At 40.3% G+C, this 27,563-nt stretch overlaps 2 protein-coding genes across 12 annotated transcripts in view; one reads left to right on the top strand and one right to left on the bottom strand.

Moving 5' to 3' along the window:
• SLC25A21 (solute carrier family 25 member 21) overlaps positions 1-10,965 on the bottom strand; it is a 516,565-nt gene extending 505,600 nt beyond the window's left edge. Inside the window, exon 1 of one of the 3 annotated variants that reach the window (XM_012469187.2) lies at positions 10,527-10,965. In XM_012469187.2, the coding sequence (XP_012324610.2) occupies positions 10,527-10,596 (70 nt within the window). In that variant the 5' untranslated portion in view covers positions 10,597-10,965. Of the gene's footprint in view, positions 1-10,223; positions 10,254-10,526 lie in introns of those variants that run through there. The other 2 variants (XM_012469203.2, XM_064365802.1) reach the window with 2 other exon arrangements.
• The window catches only part of MIPOL1 (mirror-image polydactyly 1), a 365,075-nt gene continuing 347,932 nt past the window's right edge, over positions 10,421-27,563 (top strand). For 8 of the 9 annotated variants that reach the window (XM_012469139.3, XM_012469173.3, XM_064365792.1 and 5 more), the window contains exon 1: positions 19,028-19,092. The gene's annotated coding sequence lies outside the window, so the exon portion shown is untranslated. Of the gene's footprint in view, positions 11,143-19,027; positions 19,093-27,563 lie in introns of those variants that run through there. The other variant, XM_064365793.1, reaches the window with a different exon arrangement.

Here is a 27,563-nt window from a genome sequence, read left to right on the forward strand (position 1 = left end):
AACCTGGCCAACATGGTGAAACCCTGTCTCTACTAAAAATACAAAAAGTAGCTGAGCATGGTAGTATATGACTGCAATCCCAGCTACTCGGGAGGCTGAGGCAGGGGAATCACTTGAACCCAGGAAGCAGAGGTTACAGTAAGTGGAGATCATGCCACTGCACTCCAGCCTGGGTGAAAGAGCGAGATGTCATCTCAAAAAAAAAAAGAAAGGAAGAGGAGGAGTAGGAGGAAGAAGAAGGAGGAGAAGGAGGAAGAAGTAAGAAGGAAGAAGAAGAAAGAGGAAAATAAAGAGGAGGAGAAGGAGGAGGAAGAAAAGGAGGAGGAGGAGAAATAATGCCTGGTAGCAGAGTTGGATGACTATACTTAAAATGTATTATATTTAACTATTAGACACCCTAAATATCCTGAGTTTATCACTATGCTTTATATACATGTAAAAAATTTTCTCATGTATTCCATACATTTGCAGAAATGTAAAAAGAGTGACCAGATAAAAAGAAGAGGGTAAAAATCAATCACAGAGACAACTTTAAAGAGAAAAAAACTGATGAGTGATGTGAAATTCCACAAAGATTAGATAAAATTAGGAATGAAAAATGGCAGTTAGCAGTTTTGGCATAAAGGTAAACATGGATATGCCAATTATAGCAGGTTAAAGACTGAGTGAGGAACTTTTCAGAAAGGTTGACTATGAAAGGATGAACACAGGACCATAGCTTGAGATATGGGCTGTAAATTTGAGAAACACAATATGAGAAAAATACAATAGAATGCCTGTTGTGAGTTGGTCCCTGAAAAAGATATACTGAAGTTTTAACTCCTGTGAATGTGACTTAATTCCTGTGAATGTGACTTAATTTGGAAATAGGATCTTTGAGGATGTAATCAAGTTAAAATATGATCATATTAGATTACAGTGAATGTTAATCCAATTACTGGTGTCCTTATAAGAAGAGGGACACAAAAATAAGGACAGACAGGGAGAGAACATCAAGTGACAAGGGAAGTAAAGATTGGAGTAATGTGTCCACAAACCAAGGAATACCAAGCACTGCTGACAACTGCCAGAAGCGAGGAGAGAGGCATGGGTCAGATTCTCCCTCACTGCTTCTAGAAGGAGCCAACCCTGCCGACACCTTAATTTCAGACATCCAGCCTCCAGAACAGAATAGGTGAAAGAAGAAATTTCTGTTGTTTAAGCTGCCCAGTTTTTGGTGCATTTTTCTGGTAACCCTAGCAAATTTATACAAGGCCTACAGATAACAATGAAAAAATGCCAATCTGATAGAATATTTACAATGCATATAAACCATGATAACAGCAAAGCGTCAAAAGAATTGATACAAACATAAAAAGATATTAATCACTTAGAAAATAACTATATGCCAATTTAGATACAATAGCAATGTGAGAATTAAAGCAAAATGAAAAGTAAATTGGTAAGAAAAATCAATCCAAATCTAGTACAACTGTAAAAATCCTTTACCTTTAACCTGGTTCCTTTCATTCATTGCCATTTTAAAGATACCACCAAGGAAGGGTGAGCTGGGAGGAGTGGGGAGGATGAAGAAAAGTGAGTTAAGGTGTATAAACTACAGGAAGATGGAATAAATTCAATGTTTGACAGCAGAGTAGAGTGACAATACTTTAAAATGTATAAATCACTTATACAGTATTGTTGCGAGTATTATCTAATGACTAGAATCCCTGAATAATTTTCTCTCTTCAGAGTAGGAGCCTAAGAATATTCTATGGCTTAGACTTTTTATATTTATTTGTTAATATGGTCAACAAACATTTCTGAGCCCCTATTTGCTAGACTCTGAAACACCTGGTTCTCAATACCCTAAGATGTTGTAGTCAAGGCTAGGGGCAAAGGAGAGGTAAGGAAGGGTTGGTTTAACAACATGTTTTTAAAACATTGTGTAAAAGTTGTTTTAAGTTTTATGTCTGTTGAATCACAAAGCCACATAGTAAGGGTATTTACACTTTTAAAACATCTTTCAGAAAGGTAGAGTTAAAATAAGAAATCCTTTGAAATGTGGTTATGCAATTCATATTTTATTTGTTCTTATTTTTGATTTTTGAGAACTAGATTTTCTTAAAGAGAGACAAGACTACATTTTACTTAAAATACATCCCTTAAAGGTATTTTATAATTAATTTGAGCAATAGAGTTGCTTCCTCCTATGTGGTTGAAATAATAGTTTTTTTCTCCTCCCTAATTACCCAGATAATGGGTTCCAGCCACCCTTTGACGTGTCATAAAGGCTCACCTGTTTCAGTACAACCTGGTATTTATTATCAAACAATTACAGTTTCCCAAATCCTGAATTTCCAAAGGTGCCATTTATCCAAATCACATGTGCATCCCCTTTGCACCATTTTGAAAAGGAATTTTCCTTGATCAAAATTTTAACCTTGATTACCCCCTGGTGTATGAGCCCTTTTATTACCTAGTTCAAATTAAAATCCAAAGGACTTCTAGTATACATACTATTAAGGCATTTACTTTAACTGTATTTTAACTATTATATTAGAGTAAGAAAATGGAGCAATCTTATGAAAATGAAGATATATAAGAAATTTGAAATCATCCTATATCTTTTTATTAGCCTTTTTAGGTTAAAATCCTTGGACTCACTCCCTATTAAAATAAGGCAGAATTTGCATATACTCTTAGATCATCTCCCAAAAGCCTATTCATGAATCTGAGCTTTTCCTCTCTCAAAAAAAGTCTTTCATTTCACTCTTATTTGACTCTTTGAAGGTGATTAATGAGATAACACTACACAAAGTACTTGAATTGTGTTTAGGGCAAAATTAGAAAACTTATTTCCAGAACACGTTGAACTAAATCAATTAATTTAAATGAAAGCAATGAACTGCAAGATGCACAAAGTGAAAACACAGTAAATGATGGAGATGTGCTTATAAGATACCAGGGACTGGCCGGGTGTTGGTGGCTCACGCCTGTAATCCCAGTACTTTGGGAGGCCGAGGCTGGCGGATCATTTGAGGTCAGGTGTTTGAGACCAACCTGGCCAACATGACAAAACCTCATCTCTACTAAAAATACAAAAATTAGCTGGGCATGGTGGTTGGCGCCTGTAATCCTAGCTACTCAGAAGGCTGAGGCAAAAGAATCGCTTGAACCTGGGAGGTGGAGGTTGTAGTGAGCCGAGATCATGCCACTGTACTCCAGCCTGGGTGACAAAGCAAGACTCTGTCTCAAAAAAAAAAAAAAAAAGATATCAGGGACTAAGGTAAGGCTAGAAAGGATGGGTAAGGTAAGGCTGGAAACAGCAACCTGGAAATTTTGGAAAATCAATCAGTCTTGCCAGCAAGGTGATCTCATGTATATGATACATAGAAGGTAATAATGGTCTAAGAGGCATTCAGAGGGGGACTTGCAGACTTTGAGGAATATGAGTAAAAGATTCTGGGAGGCAGGAGGAGGGTCCTAGAGTTGCCACTTTTGAAGGAGATTCAGTGTGAACAAGGCCTAAGAATGACCTCGAGAGGAAGCCTGACAGGTTCTAGCAAGAGCAGGACCACTCAGCGGGCTAACAGGACATTGTTACAGACCCTGGGAGGTTCTGAGGTTGGATACAAAATCCCTGCAAGAGTCTGGGGAGAATGATCATCTGAGTGAGCCTGATTCTATATGACATGGGAAGTAAGAACAACCCCGTGGTCTTTGGGAACACATGGAAGGGCCCAAACTGATCATTAGGAAGAATGGGAAGGTCTGAGATGGACCCATGCTCCCAGCTCCAAGTTAAAGCTGACCAAGTACGTGACAGAGGATCCTCCCAGAGCCCTGTTGATGTGCAGACAGAGTAATAATGTCACATGCTGGAGCTGCTGAGGCCAGAGATCTTGGGGGCCCTAACATGTTTAGGGGAATTCTGTCAGAGCTTATGTCAATACATTTGGTGTCTTTGTGAGAAACAGAGAAAGGTGTACCCCAAGTGGACACATGTCTGTTCTAGGATGCACAAATCATGGAGCAGAGAATGTACTAGATTTCAGCTCCTACTTGCTCTCATGTCCAGAGTCCTTTTTCAGATCACAATGTGTCCAACTGCATGTAGGGGCCCTGCATGGATGGAGAACCAAAATAACTAAATTTTCTTTTGGCTAAAGGATAATGTTTGCCTAGATAGATTAAATGATTTGGAGTGAGCAAGATACTACTTAGTAGAAAGTCTGTACAGAATGTATTTGTAGGTAAAAGAGTTATTTTAAGGAATGTAAACTAATAACAGCTACAGAGATTATAAGAGTAGACTTGACTTCATCTTTCCAACTCCTGTAGAAATGGCTGCATGTATATGCAACCATGGCATGTTCATTATTCCCCTGTGCATCAGTTTCTTCGTCTGTAAGTGTGAATTACAATAGTGCTTGCCTTGTGTGTTGTAGTAACGATTAAAAATGTTAACACATGGCCGGGCTTGGTGGCTCACGCCTGTAATCCCAGCACTTTGGGAAGCCGAGGTGGGCAGATCAAGATCATCTTGGCCAACATGGTGAAGGCCCATCTCTACTAAAAATACAAAAAAATTAGCTGGATGTGTTGGTGCATGCCTGTAGTCTCAGCTACCGGGGGGCCGAGGCAGGAGAATCACTTGAAGCTGGGAGGCAGAGGTTGCAGCGAGCCGAGATCACGCCACTGCACTCTAGCCTGGTAACAGAGCAAGACTCTGCCTCAAAAAAAAAAAAAAAAAAAAAAAAACTTAACACATGTAAAGCTAGAACCAGATCTGGCATTTAGTATTTACTCAATAAATAGTAACTAGTTTTATTATTTGCCTCATTCATATGTTAATGAGAATGTTAAAGCTGGATGGACTGTAGAGCCCATTTGGGAAAATATTTATGCAGAAAATCATTTTAAATCTGGGCCTTGGAAAATGAATGGAATTTCAAAAGGTAGAAATATATCTTCTTGATGAAGCTAGGAAAGTTCTTTTTAGGTATTTTGAAGCCATTAGGCAAACAATTAGTGGGAGGAAATATTTATTTGGCGTAATAACTCACCAGTTACCTCTAATCCTGCTATATATTCTAATGAGGATTGAAAGACTCTAGCCTTTCAGTTAAGAAAACCTAATGAATCAAATTGTTCCCTTAATCTCTATACAAATAAAAATATTAGCTTAAAAAAATGGCGGGGGGAGACATTTAGGGGATCAGGAATAAAGGTATAAAGTACAGGTAACAGTCAAGAATGGTCAGCAGACCTGTTCAGCAGAAACTGAATGGAATGTGTAGTAAAGGGGTGAAAAATAAGCCTGAAAGCTAAATTGAGGGCATAAAATAGGGAGTATGAAATGCATTCTTCTGTCTGGGTCAGCAATGAAAACCAAGAAAGATTTCACTTGCAGTCCTCTGCAATTTGGCTTTGACCTTCCCCCTCTATAGAATCTTTTTTTTCTCAAAGGCCTTCTAACACAGCGCTTATAAACATTTAAGTGAAAACCAATGACTTGGGGCCCTCCCAAAATGCAGGTTCTCATATGGTAGTGAAACTGCCATTGCAAAATTGTAACTGAGACAGTGAAAGAAATCTGACCTAACCAATTCCATCTTGCTGCTAACTTCCAAGCTGTCCTTGTTCATTCTTGGGCATAGGCCAAACTAACTTTGAGAGGAACTTTATTTGTAGTTTATAGTTTAAAGAAAGATTATAACAATCCTTTCCCAAGACAGAACCCCTTCTTGCCAGGAGACTAGACTGCCTTTGTGGGAGTAACAAATTAGCCAAAAGATTAGAAAGTATGGTTTAGGAGTCACGCAGCTGAAGGCTACAAGATTCTGACCCTTCCCAAGTTGCTCCTGGAGATAGCATCACTATTGTAAGCCCTAAAATCAGTGCTTGAGATATTTTGCAGACCCTGTACTTGATGGATCAGCTGGCACCACCCAGATCTAACTGGCTTATCTGATCTTGTGCGACCCCCCGCCCCCACCAGGAACTGACCTAGCATAAGGCAGCATAGACTCCCTATGATTTTATCTCCGACCTGACTAATCAACACTCCTGACTCTCTGGCTGCACCCCTCACCCCCCAATGCGTGGGGAGACTGATTTGAGTAATAATAAAACTCCGGTCTCTTACACAGCTGGCTCTGACTGAATTACTCTTTCTCTATTGCAATTCTCCTGTCTTGATAAATCGGTTCTGTCTAGGCAGCAGGCAAGATGAACCCACCGGGCAGTTACAGTAGGTCTGGGGTGAGGTCTAGGATCCTATATTTTCAACAAACTTCCAAATGCTACCATACTCCTTCCTGCAGCTCATCCATGGACCACATTTTCAGTACCACGGGTCTGATTCAGTAACCTCTTCTCATTGTCATCTTTAACTACTCTGCAATGCTGGTCCTTGTTGATCTTCCTGAAGTTCTCATCACCGGTTTTTCTGACTCTCTCATCATTGGCTTCTGTGACTCTCTCACCTGAATCTTTAAATCTACATTTAAAGACCAGTCTTTATATGTATGTATCCGTTTCTTCTGATATGTAGTGTATTATCCAGGCAACTATCAGTGCATCAATCTCTTTAGTCTTTTAAATGAAAATATTACAAATCATCTTCTTATAAAAGACAGGCCTATATCGTTATAGAAAATACCTATTGTCTATTTCATGATGTATCTAGTTTTTCTGGAAAATAATCTCCCCTGAGGTCCCTACCGCACCTGCCCCACCAATCTGCACAGGGGATTAGCTACAGTTGATTGGTACAGAGGTGGGCCCCAACTAACGCTCAGTTATTTTTAGTATTTCCCCAGGATTTTGGACTAGAAATGAAAAAAAAAAGGAAGTTAGTTTCTCCCTCCCTCCAAGAAAAAGAAGTCAAGAGCATATATACATAGAAGCTGTTGGGGACCACATTCTGCTACACAGACTAAAGAACAAAAAAAAACAGACAATTGTGAGAATGAGGAGGACACCAGGAAGCACAGGGAAACAGATTCACAGTGTGGCACCCTGACAACCTCATATATCTCCACATGGACCAGGCAGGCAAGGTTAGACCATAGTCTGGACTGAGTCTTGGCAGAATGTCCTGTGATCTCTCCAAGTGAAAGGGTAGATAAGCAGCCTGGAGAGGAGCTGTTATCTTGTGGAAGTCTGCTACAAGGCTTCTTTTCATCCTTCTCCCTAGTTTCAGTTGAGTGCAAGACTTTCCACTTTACCCGCTTTTAAGTTACAGCTGCAGACCTCAACATAAGTCTCTAAAACAGTGTGGCTGTGGTTTAGAGGTGGATCCTTAACAGCAGAGTGACCCACTCATCCCACCTATCCTCTGGCCTCTTCTGTTCAGTGCCGACTGGTGCTATGGGCACAGGGAGCTGGCACCATGATGACTTGTTTTTGCTATCTAACTAATAGGCTATCTAACTGCATTTGGGCATGCTTACTCCTTACCAGGCAAGTAACTAGGGAAGTCTTGCAAGCCATCCTGACAGGAATAGTAGTGATACTTGTGGCCCTATTATTAGCTGCCTCCCTGCTGCCTTAGGAACACTTGACTACTTGATAAAGAGAAGAGATGGAGAGAGTTCACTTTCTGAGTTATCCTCAGCACTCTAACCCCTGATTCCAGTACGTTCCAGGAATGCATCCCAGACCTTGAATTCCACGAGATACCCTTGTATCTCTCCAATAAACCTCCCAGTTTCTTTCTTTTTCCCCTAAGAAAGCCAAGAATGTATCTTTGACCTTTACAAACAAAAGGTCATATCACACACACACACATAGTAGTACTGTATTCAATGACAATATCAGTGATCAGAACCCCAGTGCCAGAGATTCAAATGCATTTCCTGTTTTTATTAAGATTCTACCTCTCTTGTATATTGATTTTTGTCTGGCCTTGACCAGTACATATAATATGGTTAGCCCACATTTATTACAGTGCAACAAAGATAAAGTTTTATGAAAATGCTTTTGGCCAAGTACAAGAAAATATAACTCTTTTTTTACTACTATGAAAGTATAAATAACTCTAATCATAAATATAACTCTTTTTTACTACTATGAAAGTATAAATAACTCTAATCATTTATCAATAACTCCACAGTTATTGATGGAATTAGGACTGAGGAGGACACCAGGAAGCACAGGCAATCAACTGTGCTGCTATTTTTAAATTATCTTATAAGTGTCCTAATTTTATTTATATTAGTTACAATTATAAGAATAGATGATGGAATCACACATATTTATGCCAAGTACTTATCACTCAACAAAACAGCATAAGTAGGATTACAGTTTGATCTACTCTTTTTTTTTTTTTTAATTGAGACAGAGTCTCACTCTGTCACCCAGGCTCTCTGCAACCTCTGCCTCCCAGGTTCAAGTGATTCCCCTGCCTCAGCCTCCCAAGTAGGTGGGACTACAGGCGCATGCCACCACGCCCAGATAATTTTTGTGTTTTTCATAGAAACAGGGTTTCATCATGTTGGCCACGGTGGTCTCAATCTCTTGACCTCGTGATCTGACCACTTCAGCATCCCAAAGTGCTGGGATTACAGGCGTAAGCCACCATGCCCAGCTGAGTTTGATCTACTTTTAACATTCTTTTGAGTTTAGCTGTGCCTAATACATAGTATGATCACATAAATCACTATACAAATGCTTATGAGTCATTGGTCTTAGCTTAGGATGTTAATCAATTGGACTCACTTTCTCTTTGGACTAGCTGAGTTTTCTTTGATCACACTCCTGTACTACAAATCAACGAGGCAGGTACAGAAGACAGAACCTTAGGCATTGTGGAATTTGACCAAAAATGGTAAATAACTTGGTGCAAATTCATCACCACAATGGAAAACTAAAAGAGCAAGCAATGGGGCCATTGCCATTATAATAATGGATGGGCTGGGCAGTTGGCTCACGCCTGTAGTCCCACCACTTTGGAAGGTCAAGGGGGTCAGATTGCTTGAACCCAGCTGGGCAACATAGTGAAACCCTGTCTCTAAAAAAAAAAATCCCCTTCCCCACCTCCAAAAAAAAAAAAAATTAGCCCAGCATGGTGGTGGGTGCCTGTAATCCCAGCTACTCGAGAGGCTGCAGTGGGAGGATTGCTTGAGCCCAGGAGGTCGAGACCAGACTAGACAACATTGCGAAAGCCCACCTCTACAAAAAAATTTAAAAAATGGCTGGCATGGTGACACACACCTGTATTTCCAGCTACTCAGGAGGCTGAGGTGGGAGGATCACTTGAACCCGGGAGGCAGAGGGTGCAGTGAGTTGAAATCATGCCACTGCACTCCAGCTCTGGTGCCTTCCAGCCTGGGCAACAGAGCGAGACTCCATCTCAAAAACATAAAAAGAAAAAGAGAGAAAGAGAAAAAGAGAGAGAGAAAGAACAAAAGAACTAACATTTTACAATTACCTGTAAGAAATGCATGCCTCTAATGTGATATTGATGAAATATCATCTTTAAGAAAGTGTCCAGATTGTAAGTGACACATGTGGCTGCTTATGGTACCCCTGAGATGCAACTAGGTCATGACATAGTAATAACCAGTCATAATTTGCAGTAGTCCCTTACGAAAAGTCCAGATTTCTTTGAAAATACAGCAACTTTTACTAGTCGAAGTTAAACATTTGAACATCTTCTAGTCATTACCTTAACATGATTTATTAGTTACCATAATATAATTTATTAAAAGCATGGCTACATTTATAAAATGTTTTCTGGTGATGAGCCAATTATTGCAATTATTTTAATTACGTATTTACAATAAAAATGCATGACTGTAAGATTAAATTTTAAACCAAATCATAATTTACATTTTAAAATAGCTTTAAAATACTTGCACATAACACATCTCGTGGTAACTTTCTCCAGCTACATTCAAAAGTATTTCCAAGATAAATCATAACATTATTTCTTAACGGTTTGTTTTTCCCCCACAGCATAACTCTATAAATTAACGTGAGCCCATTATATCAAGGTGTTTATGTGTATTAACATATGTATCTAATTTTAATATGCTTATTTAAGGCACGAATATCCCCAAGCAAGCACAGTATGCAATAAGAAGTCCTGTGGAGTCCTGACCTAAGTACTTTGATGAGGAAGGCAGGATTTATTTAAGATCTGCGCGAGCTTGAAGAAAGACGCTACAATTGATAAAACTAAGACTGAACTGGATCATTTTCAAGTAAAATAGCCAGCAAGGCAAAAAGATTACCTCAAAGTCGCTGTTCTTGGAGTTGTTCTATTTGCTTTACAGGCCAGGAACAGAGAATGCCGGGAACCCGAGAGCGGCCGGCGCCGACGCCGCGGCAACTTAATTTGGAGCACCGGGTACTCGCAGTCCGGTCCCGGCCTCCTTTGCTCTCGCGCCTTCACAGGCTCAAGCACTGCTCCGGGAGCGCGGAATTTTGAGGAAGAGGGCAAAACTTCAGTAGGAAGACCTGTCTGGGAAACTTTTTCAGGACAAACGGTGGGGAAAGCAGCTAGCCTCCGGCGGGGCAGGGCGGGGTAGGCTTACCTGCAGAACCACCGGCTACGATCTGCCGAGAAGCCTCGCGCATTAAGCCTACTTCAGGCTTCGCGGACATCTTCGCGGGCAGGAGGACGAGCGAGTGGACTGAGATACGTGGGCGAACTCGTCGCCTGGACAGCCTGCTGATCCACAGAGCCCGGGCTGGGCTGGTCCTCTGGCGGGTTGGCTCCCTGTGGGGCAGCAATCCGGCGACTGCCGGAAGGCGAGGGTCCGAGGCGCAGATTCGTCGCGCGATCTCCAGCGAGTCGGAACCTGTCCGCAGCGCTCTTGCAGAGGTGCCCTCGGCTCCGAAAAGGTCCCTGTAAAGAAGACTCGTGGATGGGGTTGGGTTGGCTCACCATTGGCGCCCACGCCCTTCTCTATCAGGAGCCTCCGGCAGAGTTTGTCAACTGGACGCGCTGCCTCTGATAACTCAAGTGAAGTGACCCAGGCCTGGAGCGCCAAGTGCAAGGCTGGGACGACCCTTGCACCTCCTGGCAAGCCAGAGCACAGTGAGATTCGAAAGAAAGGGCAAGTGAATAAATTTCTCAGTTGTCCTGTAATTGTGGTCTGTAGCAACCACGTCAAAGCAAGTCTAATTTACACTTACCTTTCAATAGAGGTAAGTAAGGTAGTACTTTACCAAAAATGGTTTTGATTGAAAGTAAAATGACACCTCATTAACCTGAGTTTTATTTACCTAAGGACCAAAAGAATTAAAAGCCTGGTTACAAATAGTTTTTTCTATACCCAAGTCAGTAGTTCTTAACAGTGGTTTTAGTACCTATAGCATCAGCATAATTTGTGAATTTATTAGGAAGTCAAATTCATGGGTCTCACCCCGACCTAAACTGAATCAGAATCTCTGGCAATAGGGCCCAGAAACAAGTTCTCTGTTGGTTGTCATGAACGTTAAATGTTGTGAACCACTGACCTAAACAATTGAGGAACATTAAATAACTTAGTATATTCTCTCTATTAAAGGCTTGATTATTTGTACTAGCTGCTTAGGATAGTTAGCAAAACAAAACTACTAATTTATACTTTTTAAAGAAACTACAAGTTGCCTATGCTATGTAGGAAAGATAAAAGATTTTGAAATTTTCCAAAAATAGCTGCCACACCCCTAACAGACAGGAGATGATAAGAGTAAAAGGGAGAACCGGGAGGCTTTGGAAGCCCTATTGTAATATTTCTTAAAACACATTATTTAATGCTAAATATATTTAGTGTGGGCCATATAAAAATTGCCATTTTGGGGGGTCAAGAACCGTTGAATATCAGCAGTTTGGTATGGTTCAATTTATATGATTTCTAATCAAATGTACAAAGTAGAATAATTTGGTTTCATACTTTATTTTCATTTCTTAGGCTGGGTAATTAAAAGTTAGTCAGTGATATCTGGCAGAATTATTTAAATGGTTTGAGGAATTGGGGAGACTTGCTGCTTATGTGATCAGGTATACAAAAAATAAAGTTTTTCATTTCATTAAATATTTGATTAAAACTGCTAAGTTTGAAAATATTTACCAAGAAATAGTTTTCAGAAATTTTGCTAACTTGATAGAATAAAGGCTTTTGAGCAGTATCTTTCAGACTTTTACTAACTAAATATGGGATCTTGAGTGCAATATAGAATCACTTATTCAACAAATATTGAGAACCTACTATATACTAAACATAGAAACAGAATTTCAGAGCTGATAGAAAATATTTCCCTCATTTTCCAAAGCAGAAACTGAGTTTTCCAAGATCACACCAGGAATAATACTATAGCTGGGATTCCATCCCAGGATTCCTTCTTTTGATAGCAGTGGATTATAGATTTAAATATTAACCACGGGCTAAACAAACTATATTCTGTCACACAAATAAATCCCTTTACCAAGCTGGCCCACCCATACCAGCTGCTGTGAGTGTTGATGGCTATAAATTCATAATTTCTTTTCTAGAGAAACATCCTGTATTAGTCTATTTTCACACTGCTGATAAAGGCATACCCAAGACTGGGTAATTTATAAAGTAAAAATGGACTTATAGTTCCATGAGGCTGGGAGGCCTGATAATCATCGCTGAAGGTGAAAGGCATGTCTCACATGGAGACAGACAAGAGAAGAGCATGAAAGTCAAGCAAAAGGGGTTTCCCCTATAAAACCATCAGATCTTATTCTTGGGTGGCTAAGGTTAGACTGTAACTGAGATCGTATCTTTGCTCACCTCTGCAATAAGTGAATGAGACTTACTCACTACCATGAGAATGGTGGAAGTGGGGGAACCATGATTCAGTTATCTCCCACTGGACCCCTCCCACAACATGAGGGAATTATGGGAGCTACAATTCAAGATGAGATTTGGGTGGAGACACAGCCAAACCATAACATGTCCTCAGCCCAAGAGAACTTGGGAAGTCACACACATCACTACCTTACCTGGGAGGTTACATATGTCACCATTTCCAACTACTCCACGCTGGAGGCAACCTCACAGCCAATGACTGACTGAAATAAAAAGGGCAACAAAATGCTGACCTCTTTGTCTTAAGGTGGGACCAATACAGTAGTCATCCCTTAACCACTGGGAATACATTTCAAGACCACTAGTAGATGCCTGAAACAGCAAATGGTACATTTTTTTTCCTATATATATGTATCTGTGATAAAGTGTAATTTTTAAATTGGGTACAGTAAGACTGGGCGCGGTGGCTCACATTTGTGATCTCAGCACTTTGGGAGGCTGAGGCACGTGGATCACCTGAAGTCAGGAATTTGAGACCAGTCTGGCCAACATCATGAAATCCTGTCTCTACTAAAAATATGAAATAAGCTGAGCATGGTGGCACATGCCATGCCAGCTACTCAGGAGGCTGAGACAGGAGAATCGCTTGAACCCAGGAGGTGGAGGTTGTAGGATTGTGCCATTGCACTCCAGCCTGGGCAACAAGAGTGAAACTCCCTCTCAAAAAAAGAAAAAAAAAAATTGGGCACAGTAAGAAATTAACAAAAATAATAAAAATAAAGCAATTACAACAATACAGTATAATAAAAGTTATGTGAATGTTGTCTCTTTCTCATAACATTGTACTATCAACTTTCTTCTTGTGATGATGTGTAATAATAAAATGCCTACATGATAAGATGAAGTGAGGTGCATGACATAGCCATTGTAACATAGCATTAGGCTAATACTGACCTTCTGACCATACGTAAAAAGAAGGATCATCTGCTTCTTGGTGATCCTGGATCATCGAGCAGTGATGATATGCTTGGTTGTCAGGAGCTATGTAGATGACTCACAGGTTGGGTAGTATATACAGCATGGATAGTGCTGGACAAAGGCATGATTCGCATCCCAGGCAGGACAGAATGGGATGGCCCAATATTTCATCATGCACTCTGAATGACACAATTTAAAATTCGTGAATTGTTTATTTCTGTGATTTTCCATTTAATAATTTTGGACCATGATTGACTGCAGGTAACTGAAACTGTTAAATTACAAATAAAGGGAGACTACTGTACTGTGTTGCAACTCATGCTCGAAGGCTGCCTTTGGACCTGGCTAAGGTTAGACTAGAGCTAAGATCATATCTTCACTTACTTTTGCAAGAAATTTGTCCATTTCCTGTAAGTTATCAAGTTTATTGGCATAAAATTTTAATAATATCCCTCTTTTAATATCTGTAGAATTTGTAGTGATGTCACTTCTTTAATTTCTGATATCGGTAGTCTTCTGTCTTTTTCTTTCTTTTTTTTATTAACCTTCATTTATTTGGGTATGTCTCCTTTATTTCTTGATCACTTAATTTTATTGGTGTTATCAACCAGATTTTAATTTCATTCATTTTTCTTATTGCTTTTCTGTTTTCTGTTATACTGATTTCTGTTCTTATTATTCCCATTCTGTCATTTACTCTATTTTGTTTTGTTCTTAGTTTCTTGAGGTGGTAGCTAAGGTTATTGAGGTCGTTCTTTTCTAATATTGGTGTTTAGTACTGTAAATTTCTTCTAAGTACTGCTTTATAGGCATCCTACAAATTTTGATTTTTTTCATTAATCTAAATTATAGGATTTATTTATTTATTTATTTAGAGGCAGAGTTTCACTCTCATTACCCAGGCTGGAGTGCAATGGCGCGATCTTGGCTCACTGCAACCTCTGCCTGCCAGGTTCAAGCGATGCTCCTGCCTCAGCCTCCTGAGTAGCTGGGATTACAGGCACCCACCACCACACCTGGCTAATTTTTGTTTTTTTTTTTTTTAGTGGAGAGGGGGTTTCACCATATTGACCAGGATGGTCTAGATGTCCTGACCTCAGGCAATCCACCCGCTTCAGCTATGGGACTGACTTGAAAATTTAAAAAATAGTTTTAACCATCATATCTATGTTCATTAATTTCATGTCTAGCCCAGTCCAGAACACTTCCTTGCATGTGACTGCTGCAAAGCTACTCTAAGGATGTTTCCCTAGCACTTCAAACTAATTTATCAACAACTGAACTTACTTATTCACCAATTTCTTTAATATCATCAATGCTTTCCTCTTTCTCAACTAGTTACTAGATTTTGCAAACTAGTTCCTACTTCTTCAAGCCACCCTTTTTCACCTATCCTGCTTTACCTCATACATTTTATTATTTATTTATTTACTTATTTTTTAAGACCGGGTTTCACTCACTTGCCCAGGCTGGAGTGCAGTGGCACAATCTCGGCTCACTGCAACCTCTGCCTCCCAGGTTCAAGTGATTCTCATGCCTTGGCTTCCTGAGTAGCTGAGATTACAGATGTATGCCACCATGCCTGCTCATTTTTGTATTTTTAGTAGAGACGGGGGGCATCCCACTATGTTGGATAGGGTGGTCTTGAACTCCTGGCCTCAAGTGATCCACCTGCTTCAGCCTCCCAAAGTGCTGAGGTTACAGGCGTGAGCCACAGAGCCCAACCCTTTTATCATTTTCAATTAGATTAACTAGTCTTGCAAACTTGATAATTTTGATTCTGAAATATATATCAAAATTGATGAATGAGAGTGTAAATCTAATCTCATCACTCTTGCTTAACTTTCAATTTTTATTGACTATAGAATCAAGACCTAGGTAATTAATTGAAAGATCATTTATATTCCCTGGCGTGGTGACTCACGCATGTAATTCCAGCACTTTGGGAGGCCAAAGTGGGAGAATTGCTTGAGGCTAGGACTTTGATACCAGCCTGTGCAACGTAGTGAGTCCCCAGCTCTATTTTTAAAAAAGACCTTACGTAAACCCTCCAGCTTCATTTCCCATCACTTTCCATGTTAAATTTTATACTGTGATACTAAATTGCTTATAGCTCCTTATAGTATCTTGCCTCCATATTGATTCCTTTATAAGGAATTCTGTTTTCTCTGCACCTCCACCCTCACCTCTTCACCTCGCTAAGTCTTATTCATACTACAGGAAGCATTAGCATTATCCCCTTCAGATTTTCCTGACTGTGTCTTCCTCATCCCCTAAACTCCCCTCTCCCAAAGCCATTTCTCAGTTTACACAGTGTTACAGTTAATTCTGTCAACTTGGCTGGGCCATGGTGCACAGATATTTGGTGAACCATTATCCTGGATGCTTCTGTGAAGGTGTTTTTGTTTTTGATGAGATTACCATTTAAATCAGCATACTTTGAATAAAATAGATTACATTCCATAATGTGGGTCCATCTACAATTCTTTTCTGAGGCTTACTAGCTTCTTCCCTCAGATTTTGGACTCACTAAAAGTCCATAATTGCATGAGCCATTTCCTTATAGTAAATCACTCTCCCTCTCTCTATGTATATACACATATCCTGTTGGTTCCGTTTCTCTGGAGAACCCTGATTAATACACACAGTATTCTCAGCTACTTGTGTGCCTAATTGTTACTCATTATTTTGTTTCCAGAACGGATCAGTGTGTGACACATTGTGGGAGCCTGATATTTATAGACTTGATAATACTAATAATCTGACATTCTTTTGTTCCCTATAATAAAAGAGTGGTTCATTTCCTTCTCCTCATCTTCATCCATATTTCTGCAAAAGTCCAGCTTATATGAGGGATGAGGACATAGACATTATCTTTGACAATCATTCTGCCAAGTGAAAAAAACCTCTAATTTATCTCTTTCATTTCTTATAGACAGGCATCTGTTAGGATAGAGAATGAAGAAATGGATATATTAGTTATGGTGGTGGTAGAGGGGAGTAGGGGAAAACTTACCTGTTGTCATATGAAAAGTTTTAGGGAAAGAGCATTAATGAGTTACTTCAGGTACATTACGAAAAAGAATAGGGAAAATTTTTTGTTTGTTTGTTTTTGAGACAGAGTCTTGCTCTATTGCCCAGGCTGGAGTGCATTGGCTCCATCTCAGCTCATTGCAACCTCTGCCTCCTAAGTTCAAGCAATTCTCCTGCCTCAGTCTCCCAAGTAGCTGGGACTACAGGCATGTGCCACCAAGCCCAGCTAATTTTCTTTTCTTTTTCTTTTTGTATTTTTAGTAGAGACAGGGTTTCACCACATTAGCCAGGATGGTCTTGATCTCCTGACCTCGTGATCCATCTGCCTTGGCCTCCCAAAGTGCTGGGATTACATGCATGAGCCACCACAGTGCCCAGCCAAGAATAGGAAGAATTAGTCCTAATGTTTGAACTCATTGCATAAAACAGAGAGGGGGAAAATCGGTTTACTGAAAGGAAACATGAGGTTTCTCTTTATCCTGGAGACTGTAAGCACAGAGATAATGGGCTTTAAAAAAAGAGGGAAATGAACTTTACTCAATGAAAAATATTATAATTTTCTCTAAATTTATTCTACTAATTCATTACATGGTTTGAATGTTCTTAGTGTGGTAATCACTATACTGCTTTATTTCTTATTTCCTATCCAGGAAAAGCAACTTTTTCCTTTGTTTTACACATAATTTGATTTGGCCCTAATCTTTCACACAAGCCATATACTTCCTGATTGGAATATTTACTTTGACAAACTGTACAGTCTCTGTTTTTGCTTCATAGATTTTTATGGTACTTTATGTTCATAAATATGATTCAAATCCTGACTGAAGTAAAGTAAAAAAAGCATTTCAAAGCTGAATCTGTAACAAACTTCTTCAGAGCACTGTCTGTTCATTATAGCACACATAACCAAAATTTTGTGACTATTATAACCTCTGTTGTTCCAAGTAATTTACATCCAAGTTTTCCATTTTGTTAGTTTTCACAGGGTCATGCTCTGTCCCCTAGGCTGGAGTACTGTGGCACCAGCCATCGTAGTTCAATGCAGTCTCCACCTCTGGGGCTCATGCGATTTTCCTACTTCAGCCTCCCTAGTAGCTGGGACTACGGGTATGCACCGTCATGCCCAGCTAATTATTTTGATTTTTAATAAAGTCAAGGTCTCACTATGTTGTCCAGGCTGGTCTCAAACTCCTGGGCTCAAGCCTCGGTATTCTGGGACTACAGGCGTGAGCCACGGCGCCTGGCCTTTTTTAGTTTTTTAAACTCTCTTTTGTACGCTTAAAAGGATAAGTTCCTTTCATTAACTTAAACACCAATTTAGGAACCCGTCAGTAATTCATATTATGCCTACTCTCTGGGGTGTATTAAAAAATATTGTTCATTATTCAGCACTTAGAAGAGTACCTGACACATAGTATGTGCTAAGTATTTGGTGTCTGAGGAAATTATGAGTAACAGGAGTTAAAAGTGACATTTATAAAAGCAATTCTGAACTATGGAACAAACTTTGGAATTTGTTAAATTCTAGAAGGTTCAACATTTTTTCTTAGAGGATTCACATATCGTACATAAGAATCCAGATCTCCTTCCAGCACTTCAGTCAAAACAAAAAGTCACCAGCTCCAAGGTTTTAGTATGAAACGTTCTTTGGCCAGGACCTAGGTAGTACTATCGCTCACTCAACCGGAGCTCGATTCCTTGCCCTTTTCACTTGACCGCCGCTTCGAAACACGCCCCTCCCACCTCTCATCCCAAACCACACACAAAGAAGGAAACCACAATTTCGCCAGGTCCTAAGAAAACTCGACGAGGCCAAGTGTGAGGCCACAAGACGCCGTTTTCAGTTTTCCGTTCTCCCTCTTTTCGTCAGATTAGGTTTTGTCCAGACAACGTTTTGCTCTTTCGGAAGAGAAAGCACGTTTTGCGCTCCTCGTCTCGGATCTGGACAACAATAAGCAACCCGTTAGGGCAGCCACGGCGGCGTTTTAAGTCGCCTACTTTCTCTCCAAACTCTTCCTCGCCCTTCCCAGGTTATCTTTCGCCAGGAGGACCCACCTCGCGGCCAGGCGGCGCGGCATGCGCATGCCCAGTGAGCGCCGTCTGCGCCCTCTCTTGCGGCGCGCCGCCGGCAACCGGCTCCCACTCTCCCTCCCGCTCCGAGCCCCGCCCCGCCCCGCCCCCCTGCCCGGTCGTTTGTGGGTGGGCCTCGGGCCTGGAGGCTCCAAGCCTGCGGCGATTGGCTGACGTGGTGGCTGCGCACTGGACCCGAGAAACTCTGGGCGAGCTTGCAGACTGGACTCCTCAGGCGACGCTGGGCGCATCTCAGGTAAACGGTGGGGCAGGGCGGTTTGGGCGACGGAGAGTGATAGTGGTGGGCAAAGATCAGCCCTGGAGTTTTCGGCCGCAGACTTTTCCTTGGAGAAGGAAAGGGGGCAGCGCAGAATCTGTACTCAGTGAATGCTGACCCCGCGCGGCCGGGAGTGAGGAGGGGCCCTCGAGGGTCAGTGTGGTGGGGTCCTCAGGTGGCAGACAACTCTTTCTGGGTATGATTTCGGTTTTGTCTCCAGTTTCCTAATAGCAGCTGAGCATTCATTCAAGAGTGTATATTTTTTGTTTTTGTTTTTTGTTTCTTTTTTTCACCCTAAGTCGCGGTTAGTCAGTAGCTTCCAGTCCTCCCTCAACCTCTGATCGACTCTGTGTCCTTGAGAGAGCCACTTAATCGTTTTATATTTCAGTTTTCACACTTGGAAGTGTGAGCGAAGAATGAGGTGCTTCTTTAGGCGCGCTGAGCCACGCTGTAAAAAGATACTGTTAGATTTTTTTTTTTTTTTTTTTTTTGGTTCACAATGTCCCTGGGCCCAGTGCAACATTTGGGAAGCATATTAAGCTCGATGGATGGAGGGAACTGAAGGGTATAAGACAGCGCATTATTAGTCAAGGATGGTAGAAAGAAACAACTTTCCACAAGCACAGACATTTGGAAAAGCTTCTTTGAGCATTTTATGTAAGTTAAATCACAGTAGTAGTAGACAGAGATAAGCCAAAACAAAGGACCAAACAAAACTACACTTCAAGGAGGTGTTTTTTTTCCACAGATAATTTGAATATACTATTACAAATTATTGGCTTTTCAAAGTTTTTCCTTGTGATCTGTTATGGAATTAATCCAGAATGATTACATAATCATTCTATGCAATCATATGCCAATAAAATTAATTAAAACAAAGCTGACTTTTTAATATAAGGTAATAGGAATCAATTCCTATTACCTTATATTAAATAGGTAATGATGGCAATCAGCAAAATGAATGGGAGATGTATACAATTTTCCTTCAAAGGCCTAGAGTTTATAGAAATGTTTTTGTTGCATTAATATTTAAAGTATAAAGACATATAAATAAATGCATGAATCATAAGTGTACAGCTCAGTGAATTTTCACAAAGTATATATATCTACATATCCAGTATCTAGATCAGGAAAGAGCATCATTGCATCCCAAAAGCCCCACTTCATAGTTCCAAAGGTAATCATTATGTGGACTTCTAACATTATCAATGAATTTCACCTATTATTTACTTTACATAAATGGAGTAATATGGTATTTAGTCCTTACTGTCTGATTTTTATTCAATATTATGTTTATGAGATTTATTCAAGTTATGTTTTAGTTTATTCTCATGCTGTATGTATAGTATTCCACCTACTTTTGGCTATTACCAATAGGGCTGCTATGAAGCTTTTTATAAATATTTTGATGAAATTATGTATACAGTTTTATTGTGTATATGCCTACTAGTAAAATTACTGTGTTACGGGATATGCAGATGAGTGTTTGTGGTGTATACTACCAAAAAGTTTTTCACATTGTGTCAATTTACACTTTAGTGGCAGGCTGGGAATTCTGTTTATTCCAAATGCTTCAACATTTCACATTGTCTTTTTCATTTTAGCCATTCTAGTAGACATATAGTGACATAACATTGGGGTTTTCCCCTAAATTCCCTAATGATTATTAGTATTGAACACATATTCATGTGTTTACTGGCTTTTGGATATCCTCTATTTCTGTAAGGGACCAGACAATAAATGTAGGCAGCCCTTGCTTTGTAGAGTTTCAGTGTGAAGCTTAGACTACCTATATTTTAGGTAATACAGGCTGTACAGTCTCTGTTCCATATTCTTTTCTCTTTTTTTCCTCTTTTCTTTTTTCCCAACCCTTTAAAAATGTAAAAACCATTCTTAGCACATGGGTTATACAAAAACAGTTGTTAAAAGATAACTTTAGGCACATTAAAATTTTAGAGTTTATATGAGCATTCAGCAATTTCATAAATTGGGTATCACCAGACCACAAGTAGTTCAAGACTCCACCAAGAGGGTGTGAGGGAAAAACTTTTATAAGGTGTTTATGGAAAGAAACAAAGAAAATATTTGATTGGTTACAGTGGAATGTCTCTAGTTAGAAGTTGGTTGGTGGTTTCTGACTGGTTCAACTCAAGTTAGTTTTACTGTTTACATTGAGTTGGGTTTTGATTGTTTACATAGGAACCCAAAGTGCTGGAGCTGTCTCAACCTAATGGCTTTTCAGTTAGTTTTTTTTTTTTTTTTTTAATACAGTCCACTGACTGGATTTGTGTTGTGGGCCATAGTGTACTAACCCCTGCTCTATTGAAAAATATTGGTTCAGTCTTTTGCCAATTGATTGGATGTGAAATCAGTAACTGAGATGGGCTATGTTGGAGAAGTATAGATCCGTAGTACTATACTATCTATCTATCTATCTATACATATCTCTCTCTCTCTCTCTCTCTCTCTCTCTCTCTCTCTCTCTATATATATATATATATATATATATATATATATATATATTTTTTTTTTTTTTTTAGACAGGGTTTACCTCTGTCACCCAGACTGGAGTGCAGTGGGGTGATCTTGGTTCACTGCAGCCTCTGGATTGCTCCTGGACTGAAGCGATACTTTCACCTCAGCCCTCAGCTTCCCAAGTAGCTGGAATTACAGGCACACACCACCACGCCAGGGGTAATTTTTGTGGAGATGGGGTTTCGCCGTGTTGCCCAGGCTGGTCTTGAACTCCTGAGCTCAAGAGATCCTACTGCCTCGGCCTCCCTAAGTGCTGGCATGAACCACCATGCCCAGCCAATACTGTTAAGCAGCATGTGCTATAGTGTTTTGGTGCTGAAGTTCATATCCCTTAACATGCTTTATTTGGTTTACCAGTTTTACCTCAAGACTAATTAGAGGCCAGTTTGATTCTTTTCTTAGTAGTGTTTTAGTTCTCCCACTTTCTCCTTACCCTGTACTGAAGAGCAAAAGAGAAGTAAGAAGTGAGAAAAGAAAGGAGAGACAATCCTTCTTTGATATTATTTAAAAGGCTAGGAAAGGATGAATGTCTAGACAGTTCTGGACATTTTGAGTAAAAAAGTATAAAAATATATAATATACTTACTGTAATATTTTTAGGTACATATTGTCCTTTGAGCTGTTCCATCTTGGGATGGCTTTATTGACATTTTAGTCTAGTGATTGTATATACTCATAATATAGGAAGTAGTAGCCAATGACTTGGTCCATGAAGTTTAACTGTGACACTTCTTCCCAGAAGGTCCTTTCTTCCCTAAATGTCCCTTTGGGCTGCCCAGTTCATCTTCTTTTACTCTTGGCCCCCTGCCTTTTAATCCATACTACCCAAAATTTTACTTTAATACCATTCAGCCCACCATCCATGTTAACATTTTCAGCTAACACTTTCTAGGTTTTTGTTGTTTTTCTTGTGGTTGTTTTTAGAAACAGGATCTTGCTCTGTCACTCAGGCTGGAGTGCAATGGTGCAATCATAGCTCACTGTAACCTTGACCTGGGTTCAAGCTGTCTTCCCTGCTGCAGTCTCCCAAGTAGGAAGGACTACAGGTGCTCAACACTACATCTAGCTATTTTTTGTTTGTTTTTATTGAGACAGAGTCTACCTTTGTTGCCCAGGCTGTTTTCCAACCCCTGCCCTCAGGTCATCCTGCCTTGGCCTCTTTAAGTGCCAAGATCAAAGGCATTAGCCACTGCACCAGCCCCTTTCTTGTTTTTAAGTATTTTACAGAAGTGAATTTAGTACACATTTAGATATATGCTAATACTAATAAAGGGCTTTAGGGTAACTACATCAGTGTGATCCTTTTTTTGATATGTGTAATTGAGTTTTTTCAGTCTTACTTGATTGTTATGCAGACAGATTTAAGATAGGCCCCACCTTCCAATCATTGCTTATCAATTCATTGCTGTTAAGTAAGCTTTTCTTATATAGAAATTATGGATCCAGTACATACTGCATTTCATTACACACACACACACACACACACACACACACACACACACTCCCCACTGTGACTAATGTAAATACCTTCTTGCTTTATAATTCCCACACAAAGCAATTATATTAATATGCAATGTTTTTTATGGCACTCCTTGAATCAATTTGGAGTCACTACAAATTATTATGGGTAGTAAAAGGCATGTACCTGTGGAAGGAATTCTCAGACAAAGGAGTCCCCTCCCTCCATGGCTTCAGACTTCATAAGTGAGCAAATAGGGAATTTATGTGACACAAATATTTCATTTGTACCATCAACCTTAGGTGATGCTTTCATGTTAATAAGGATGTATTTGTGAGTTCAATTCTAGTCATTAGCCTCCTACAGTACTTTCTGTCCTGGACATTGCCTGCACTACATTGTCATTGTTGACTTCTGGGACAGTTTTCCAGGATTTCATTACTAACAAACCTTGCCTTTTCTGGTTGCAATTTTTAGATATTTTATTTAGGTTACATTTAATCTTGTTTACCTTATTGAGGGTGACTGTGTGTTCAAGGTGAATGTATTTCTCTGTTGCTTATTTGTTGCTTTTATAATTTATTTCCAGCAAATCTTATTACTAGTATTCCAGCTACCTGACACTGGGGATGAGCAGATGACTCACTTTCAACTTCACGTACCATCTAGAAATGGCTGTAGGGTTGATGAGAGAAAAAGAGATAATAGACAAGATTAATCAATTGTAGCTGCTCTTGTTAGCATTGTATTCTGTTGAATTTATTAGATCTTGAGACTATTATAAAGAGAAGATAGAACTGTTTTAGAGCATTAATTACAAAAACAGTTTACTATAGTGGAAAGAGCACTGGGCATAAGAGCAAAATAAGTGTGGCCTGTACCTGTTTGTCTTAACTTTTCCTGGAACTCAGGTTTCTATTGTGAAATGAGGCATTTTGATGAAGTATCTCTTATCTCTAGTAATCTTTTTCAAAAGACACAGAGTTGAGAATGCCAAGAGACCCTATAGGTCATTTAGGCTACCTTCTCAGTTTAGTCGCATAGTTATTAGAAGCCATTTTTTTCTTATTTTTATTCCAGTTGCTTTTTCCATTATACTACCTGTGATAGGGAGTCTTCTAAAATGATCTTGGTATTCACTCTTGTGTAGTCCCTTCCTCTTGTGGGTGAACTAGACCTAGAGGCTCACTTCTACTAGAATATGGCAAAAATGGTGTGATGTCATTTCTTTAATATTAGAGTACAAAATCTGTAACTTCCCTTTTTGCTGGCATTCTCTTGCTCACTCACCTTGATGAAGCCAGCTGTCATGTTGTGAACTGACCTATGAAAAGGCCTACCTGTCAATAAAGGAGACCTCCAGCCAGTAAGGAACTGAGGTTCTCAGTCTCCAAACCTTCAAGGATTTTTTTTTTTTTGAGATGGAGTCTTGTTCTATCACCCAGGCTGGAGTACAGTGGCATGATCTCAGCTCACTGAAACCTCTGCCTTCCAGGTTCAAGTGGTTCTTTTGCCTCAGCCTCCAGAGTAGCTGGTACTACAGGTGCATGCCACCACGCCTGGCTAATTTTTTTGTATTTTTAGTAGACACCAAGTTTCACCATGTTAGCCAGGATGGTCTCGATCTTCTGACCTCATGATCCACTCACCACGGCCTCCCAAAGTGCTGAGATTACAGGTGTGAGCCACCGCTTCTGGCTCCCTCAGGGATCTTAATCCTGCCAATGACCACTGAAGCAGTTTAGAAGCAGATCCTCTCCCTGCTGAATGTTGAGATGACTGTACTCCTGGCTGACACTTTGATTCCAGCCTTGTGAGAGACCCTGGGCTAGAGGACTTAGCTAAGCAACACTCAATTTATGATTTTAGAAACTGAGATTACAAATGTGTATTGTTTTAAGCTGTTGAATTTGGGTTTAATGTGTTAGGTGTGATATGATTTGGCAATGTCCCCACCCAAATCTTATCTTGAATTGTAGCTTCCATAATTCCTTCATATTGTGCAAGGGACCTAGTGGGAGATAATTGGATCATGGGGGAGGTTTCCCTCATACTGTTCTCATGGTAGTGAATAAGTCCATGAGATGTGATGATTTTATAAGGGAAAACCCCTTTCACTTGACTTTCATTCTCTCTTTCTGCTGCCATGTGAGACATGCCTTTCACCTTTTACGATGATTGTGAGGCCTCCCCAGCCATGTGGAACTGTGAGTCCATTAAACCTCTTTCTTTTGTAAATTGCCCAGTCTCAGTTATGTCTTTATCAGCAGCATGAAAATGAACTAACACAGTAAATTGTTCCCAGTAGAGGGGGATGATACTGAAAAGATACCTGAAAATGTGGAAGTGACTTTGGAACTGAGTAACAGGCAGAGGCTGGAATAGTGGAGGACTCAGAAGAAGATAGGAAAATGTGGGAAACTTTGGAACTTCCTGAAGACTTATTGAATGGGTTGCCCAAAACGCTGATAGTGATATGGACAATAAAGTCCAGGCTGAGGTGGTCTCAGATAGAAATGAGGAACTTGTTGAAAACTGGATCAAAGGTGACTCTTGTTATGTTTTAGCAAAGAGACTGGTGGCATTTTGCCCCTGCCCCAGAGATCTGTGGAACTTTGAACTTGAGAGAGATGATTTAGGATATCTGGTGGAAGAAATTTTTAAGTAACAAAGCATTCAAGAGGTGACATGGCTGCTGTTAAAGGCATTCAGTTTTATAAGGAAAGTAGAGCATGCAAGTTCAGAAAATGTGCAGCCTGACCCTGCAATAGAACAGAAAATCCCATTTTCTGAGGATAAATTCAAGCCGTCTGCAGAAATTTGCATAAGTAACCAGGAGACAAATGTTAATCCCCAAGAGAATGGGGAAAACATCCCCAGGGTATATCAGAGGTCTTCACAGCAGTCCCCTCCCATTATAAGCCTGGAGGCCTAGAGGGAAAAATGGTTTCATGGGCCAGGGCCAGGGCTAGGGTCCCCATGCTATGTGCACCCTAGGGACTTGGTACCCTGTGTTCCAGACACTCCAGCCTTGGCTGAAAGGGGCCAATATTGAGCTCAGACCATGACTTCAGAGGGTATAAGCCCCAAGCCTTGGAAGCTTCCATGTGATGTTAAGCCTGCAAGTGCACCAAAGTCAAGAATTGGGGTATGGGCATCTTCACTTAGATTACAGAGGATATATAGAAATGCCCGGATGTCCAGGCAGAAGTTTGCTGCAGAGATGGGACCCTCATGGAGAACTTCTGCTAGAGCAGTAAAGAAGGGAAATGTGGAATTGGATTCCCCACACAAAGTCCTTACTGGGGCACCACCTAGTGGAGTGTGAGAAGAGGGCCACCATCCTCCAGACCCCAGAATGGTAGATCCACTGATAGCTTGCACTGTGTGGCTGGAAAAGCCTCAGACACTCAATACCAACCTGTGAAAGTAGCTGGGAGGGAGGTTGTACCCTGCAAAGCCACAGGGGCAGAGCTGCCCAAGACCATGGGAACCCACCTCTAGCATCAGTGTGATCTAGATGTGAGTTATGAAGTCAAAGGAGATCATTTGGAGCTTTAAGATATAACTGTTTGCTGGATTTTGGACTTGCATGGAGCCTGTAGCCCCTTCATTTTGGCCAATTTCTCCCATTTGAAGTGGCTGTATTTACTTAATGCCTGTACCCCCATTGTATCTAGGAAATAACTAACTTGCTTTTGATATTACAGGCTTATAGGTGGAAGAGACTTACCTTATCTTGGACTTTTGAATTAATGCTGAAATGAGTTAAGACTTTGGGAGATTGTTGGAAGGTATGATTGGTTTTGAAATGTTAGGACATAAGATTTGGGAGGAACCAGGGGCAGAATGATATGGTTTGGGTATGTCCCCACCCAAATCTCATCTCGAACGGTAGCTCCCATAATTCCCTTATGTTACTGAAAGGACTCAGTGGGAGATACTTGAATCATGGGGGTGGCTTTCCCCATACTGTTCTGTGGTAGTGAATAAGTCTCATGAGATCTGATAGTTTTATAAAGGGAAACCTCTTTTGCTTGGCTTTCATTCTCTCCTGCCACTGCTATGTGAAATGTACCTTTTACCTCCCATGATAATTGAGGCCTCTCCATCCATGTGAAACTGTGAGTCCATTAAACCTCTTTCTTTTGTAAATTGCCCAGTCTCGGGTATGTCTTTATCAGCAGCGTGAAAACAGACTAATATAGGTAGCAATAGACAACTACACTACTCATTAATATCAGAAAAGATTTAATCTGTTTTTATCAGTTTAAATTTATTCGAGGACATGCTATTATTATTATTTTTTGAGATGGAGTTTCTCTCTGTTGCCCAGGCTAGAGCACAGTGGAGTGATCTTAGCTCACTGCAACCTCTGCCTCCCAGGTTCATGCGATTCTTGTGCTTCAGCCTCCCAAGTAGCTGTGATTATAGGCACTTGCCACCATGCCTGGCT

This window comes from Aotus nancymaae, unplaced genomic scaffold, assembly GCF_030222135.1.
Source record: "Aotus nancymaae isolate 86718 unplaced genomic scaffold, 86718_ANA_hifiasm-v0.15.2.pri h1tg000062l, whole genome shotgun sequence".
NCBI lineage: Eukaryota > Metazoa > Chordata > Mammalia > Primates > Aotidae > Aotus > Aotus nancymaae.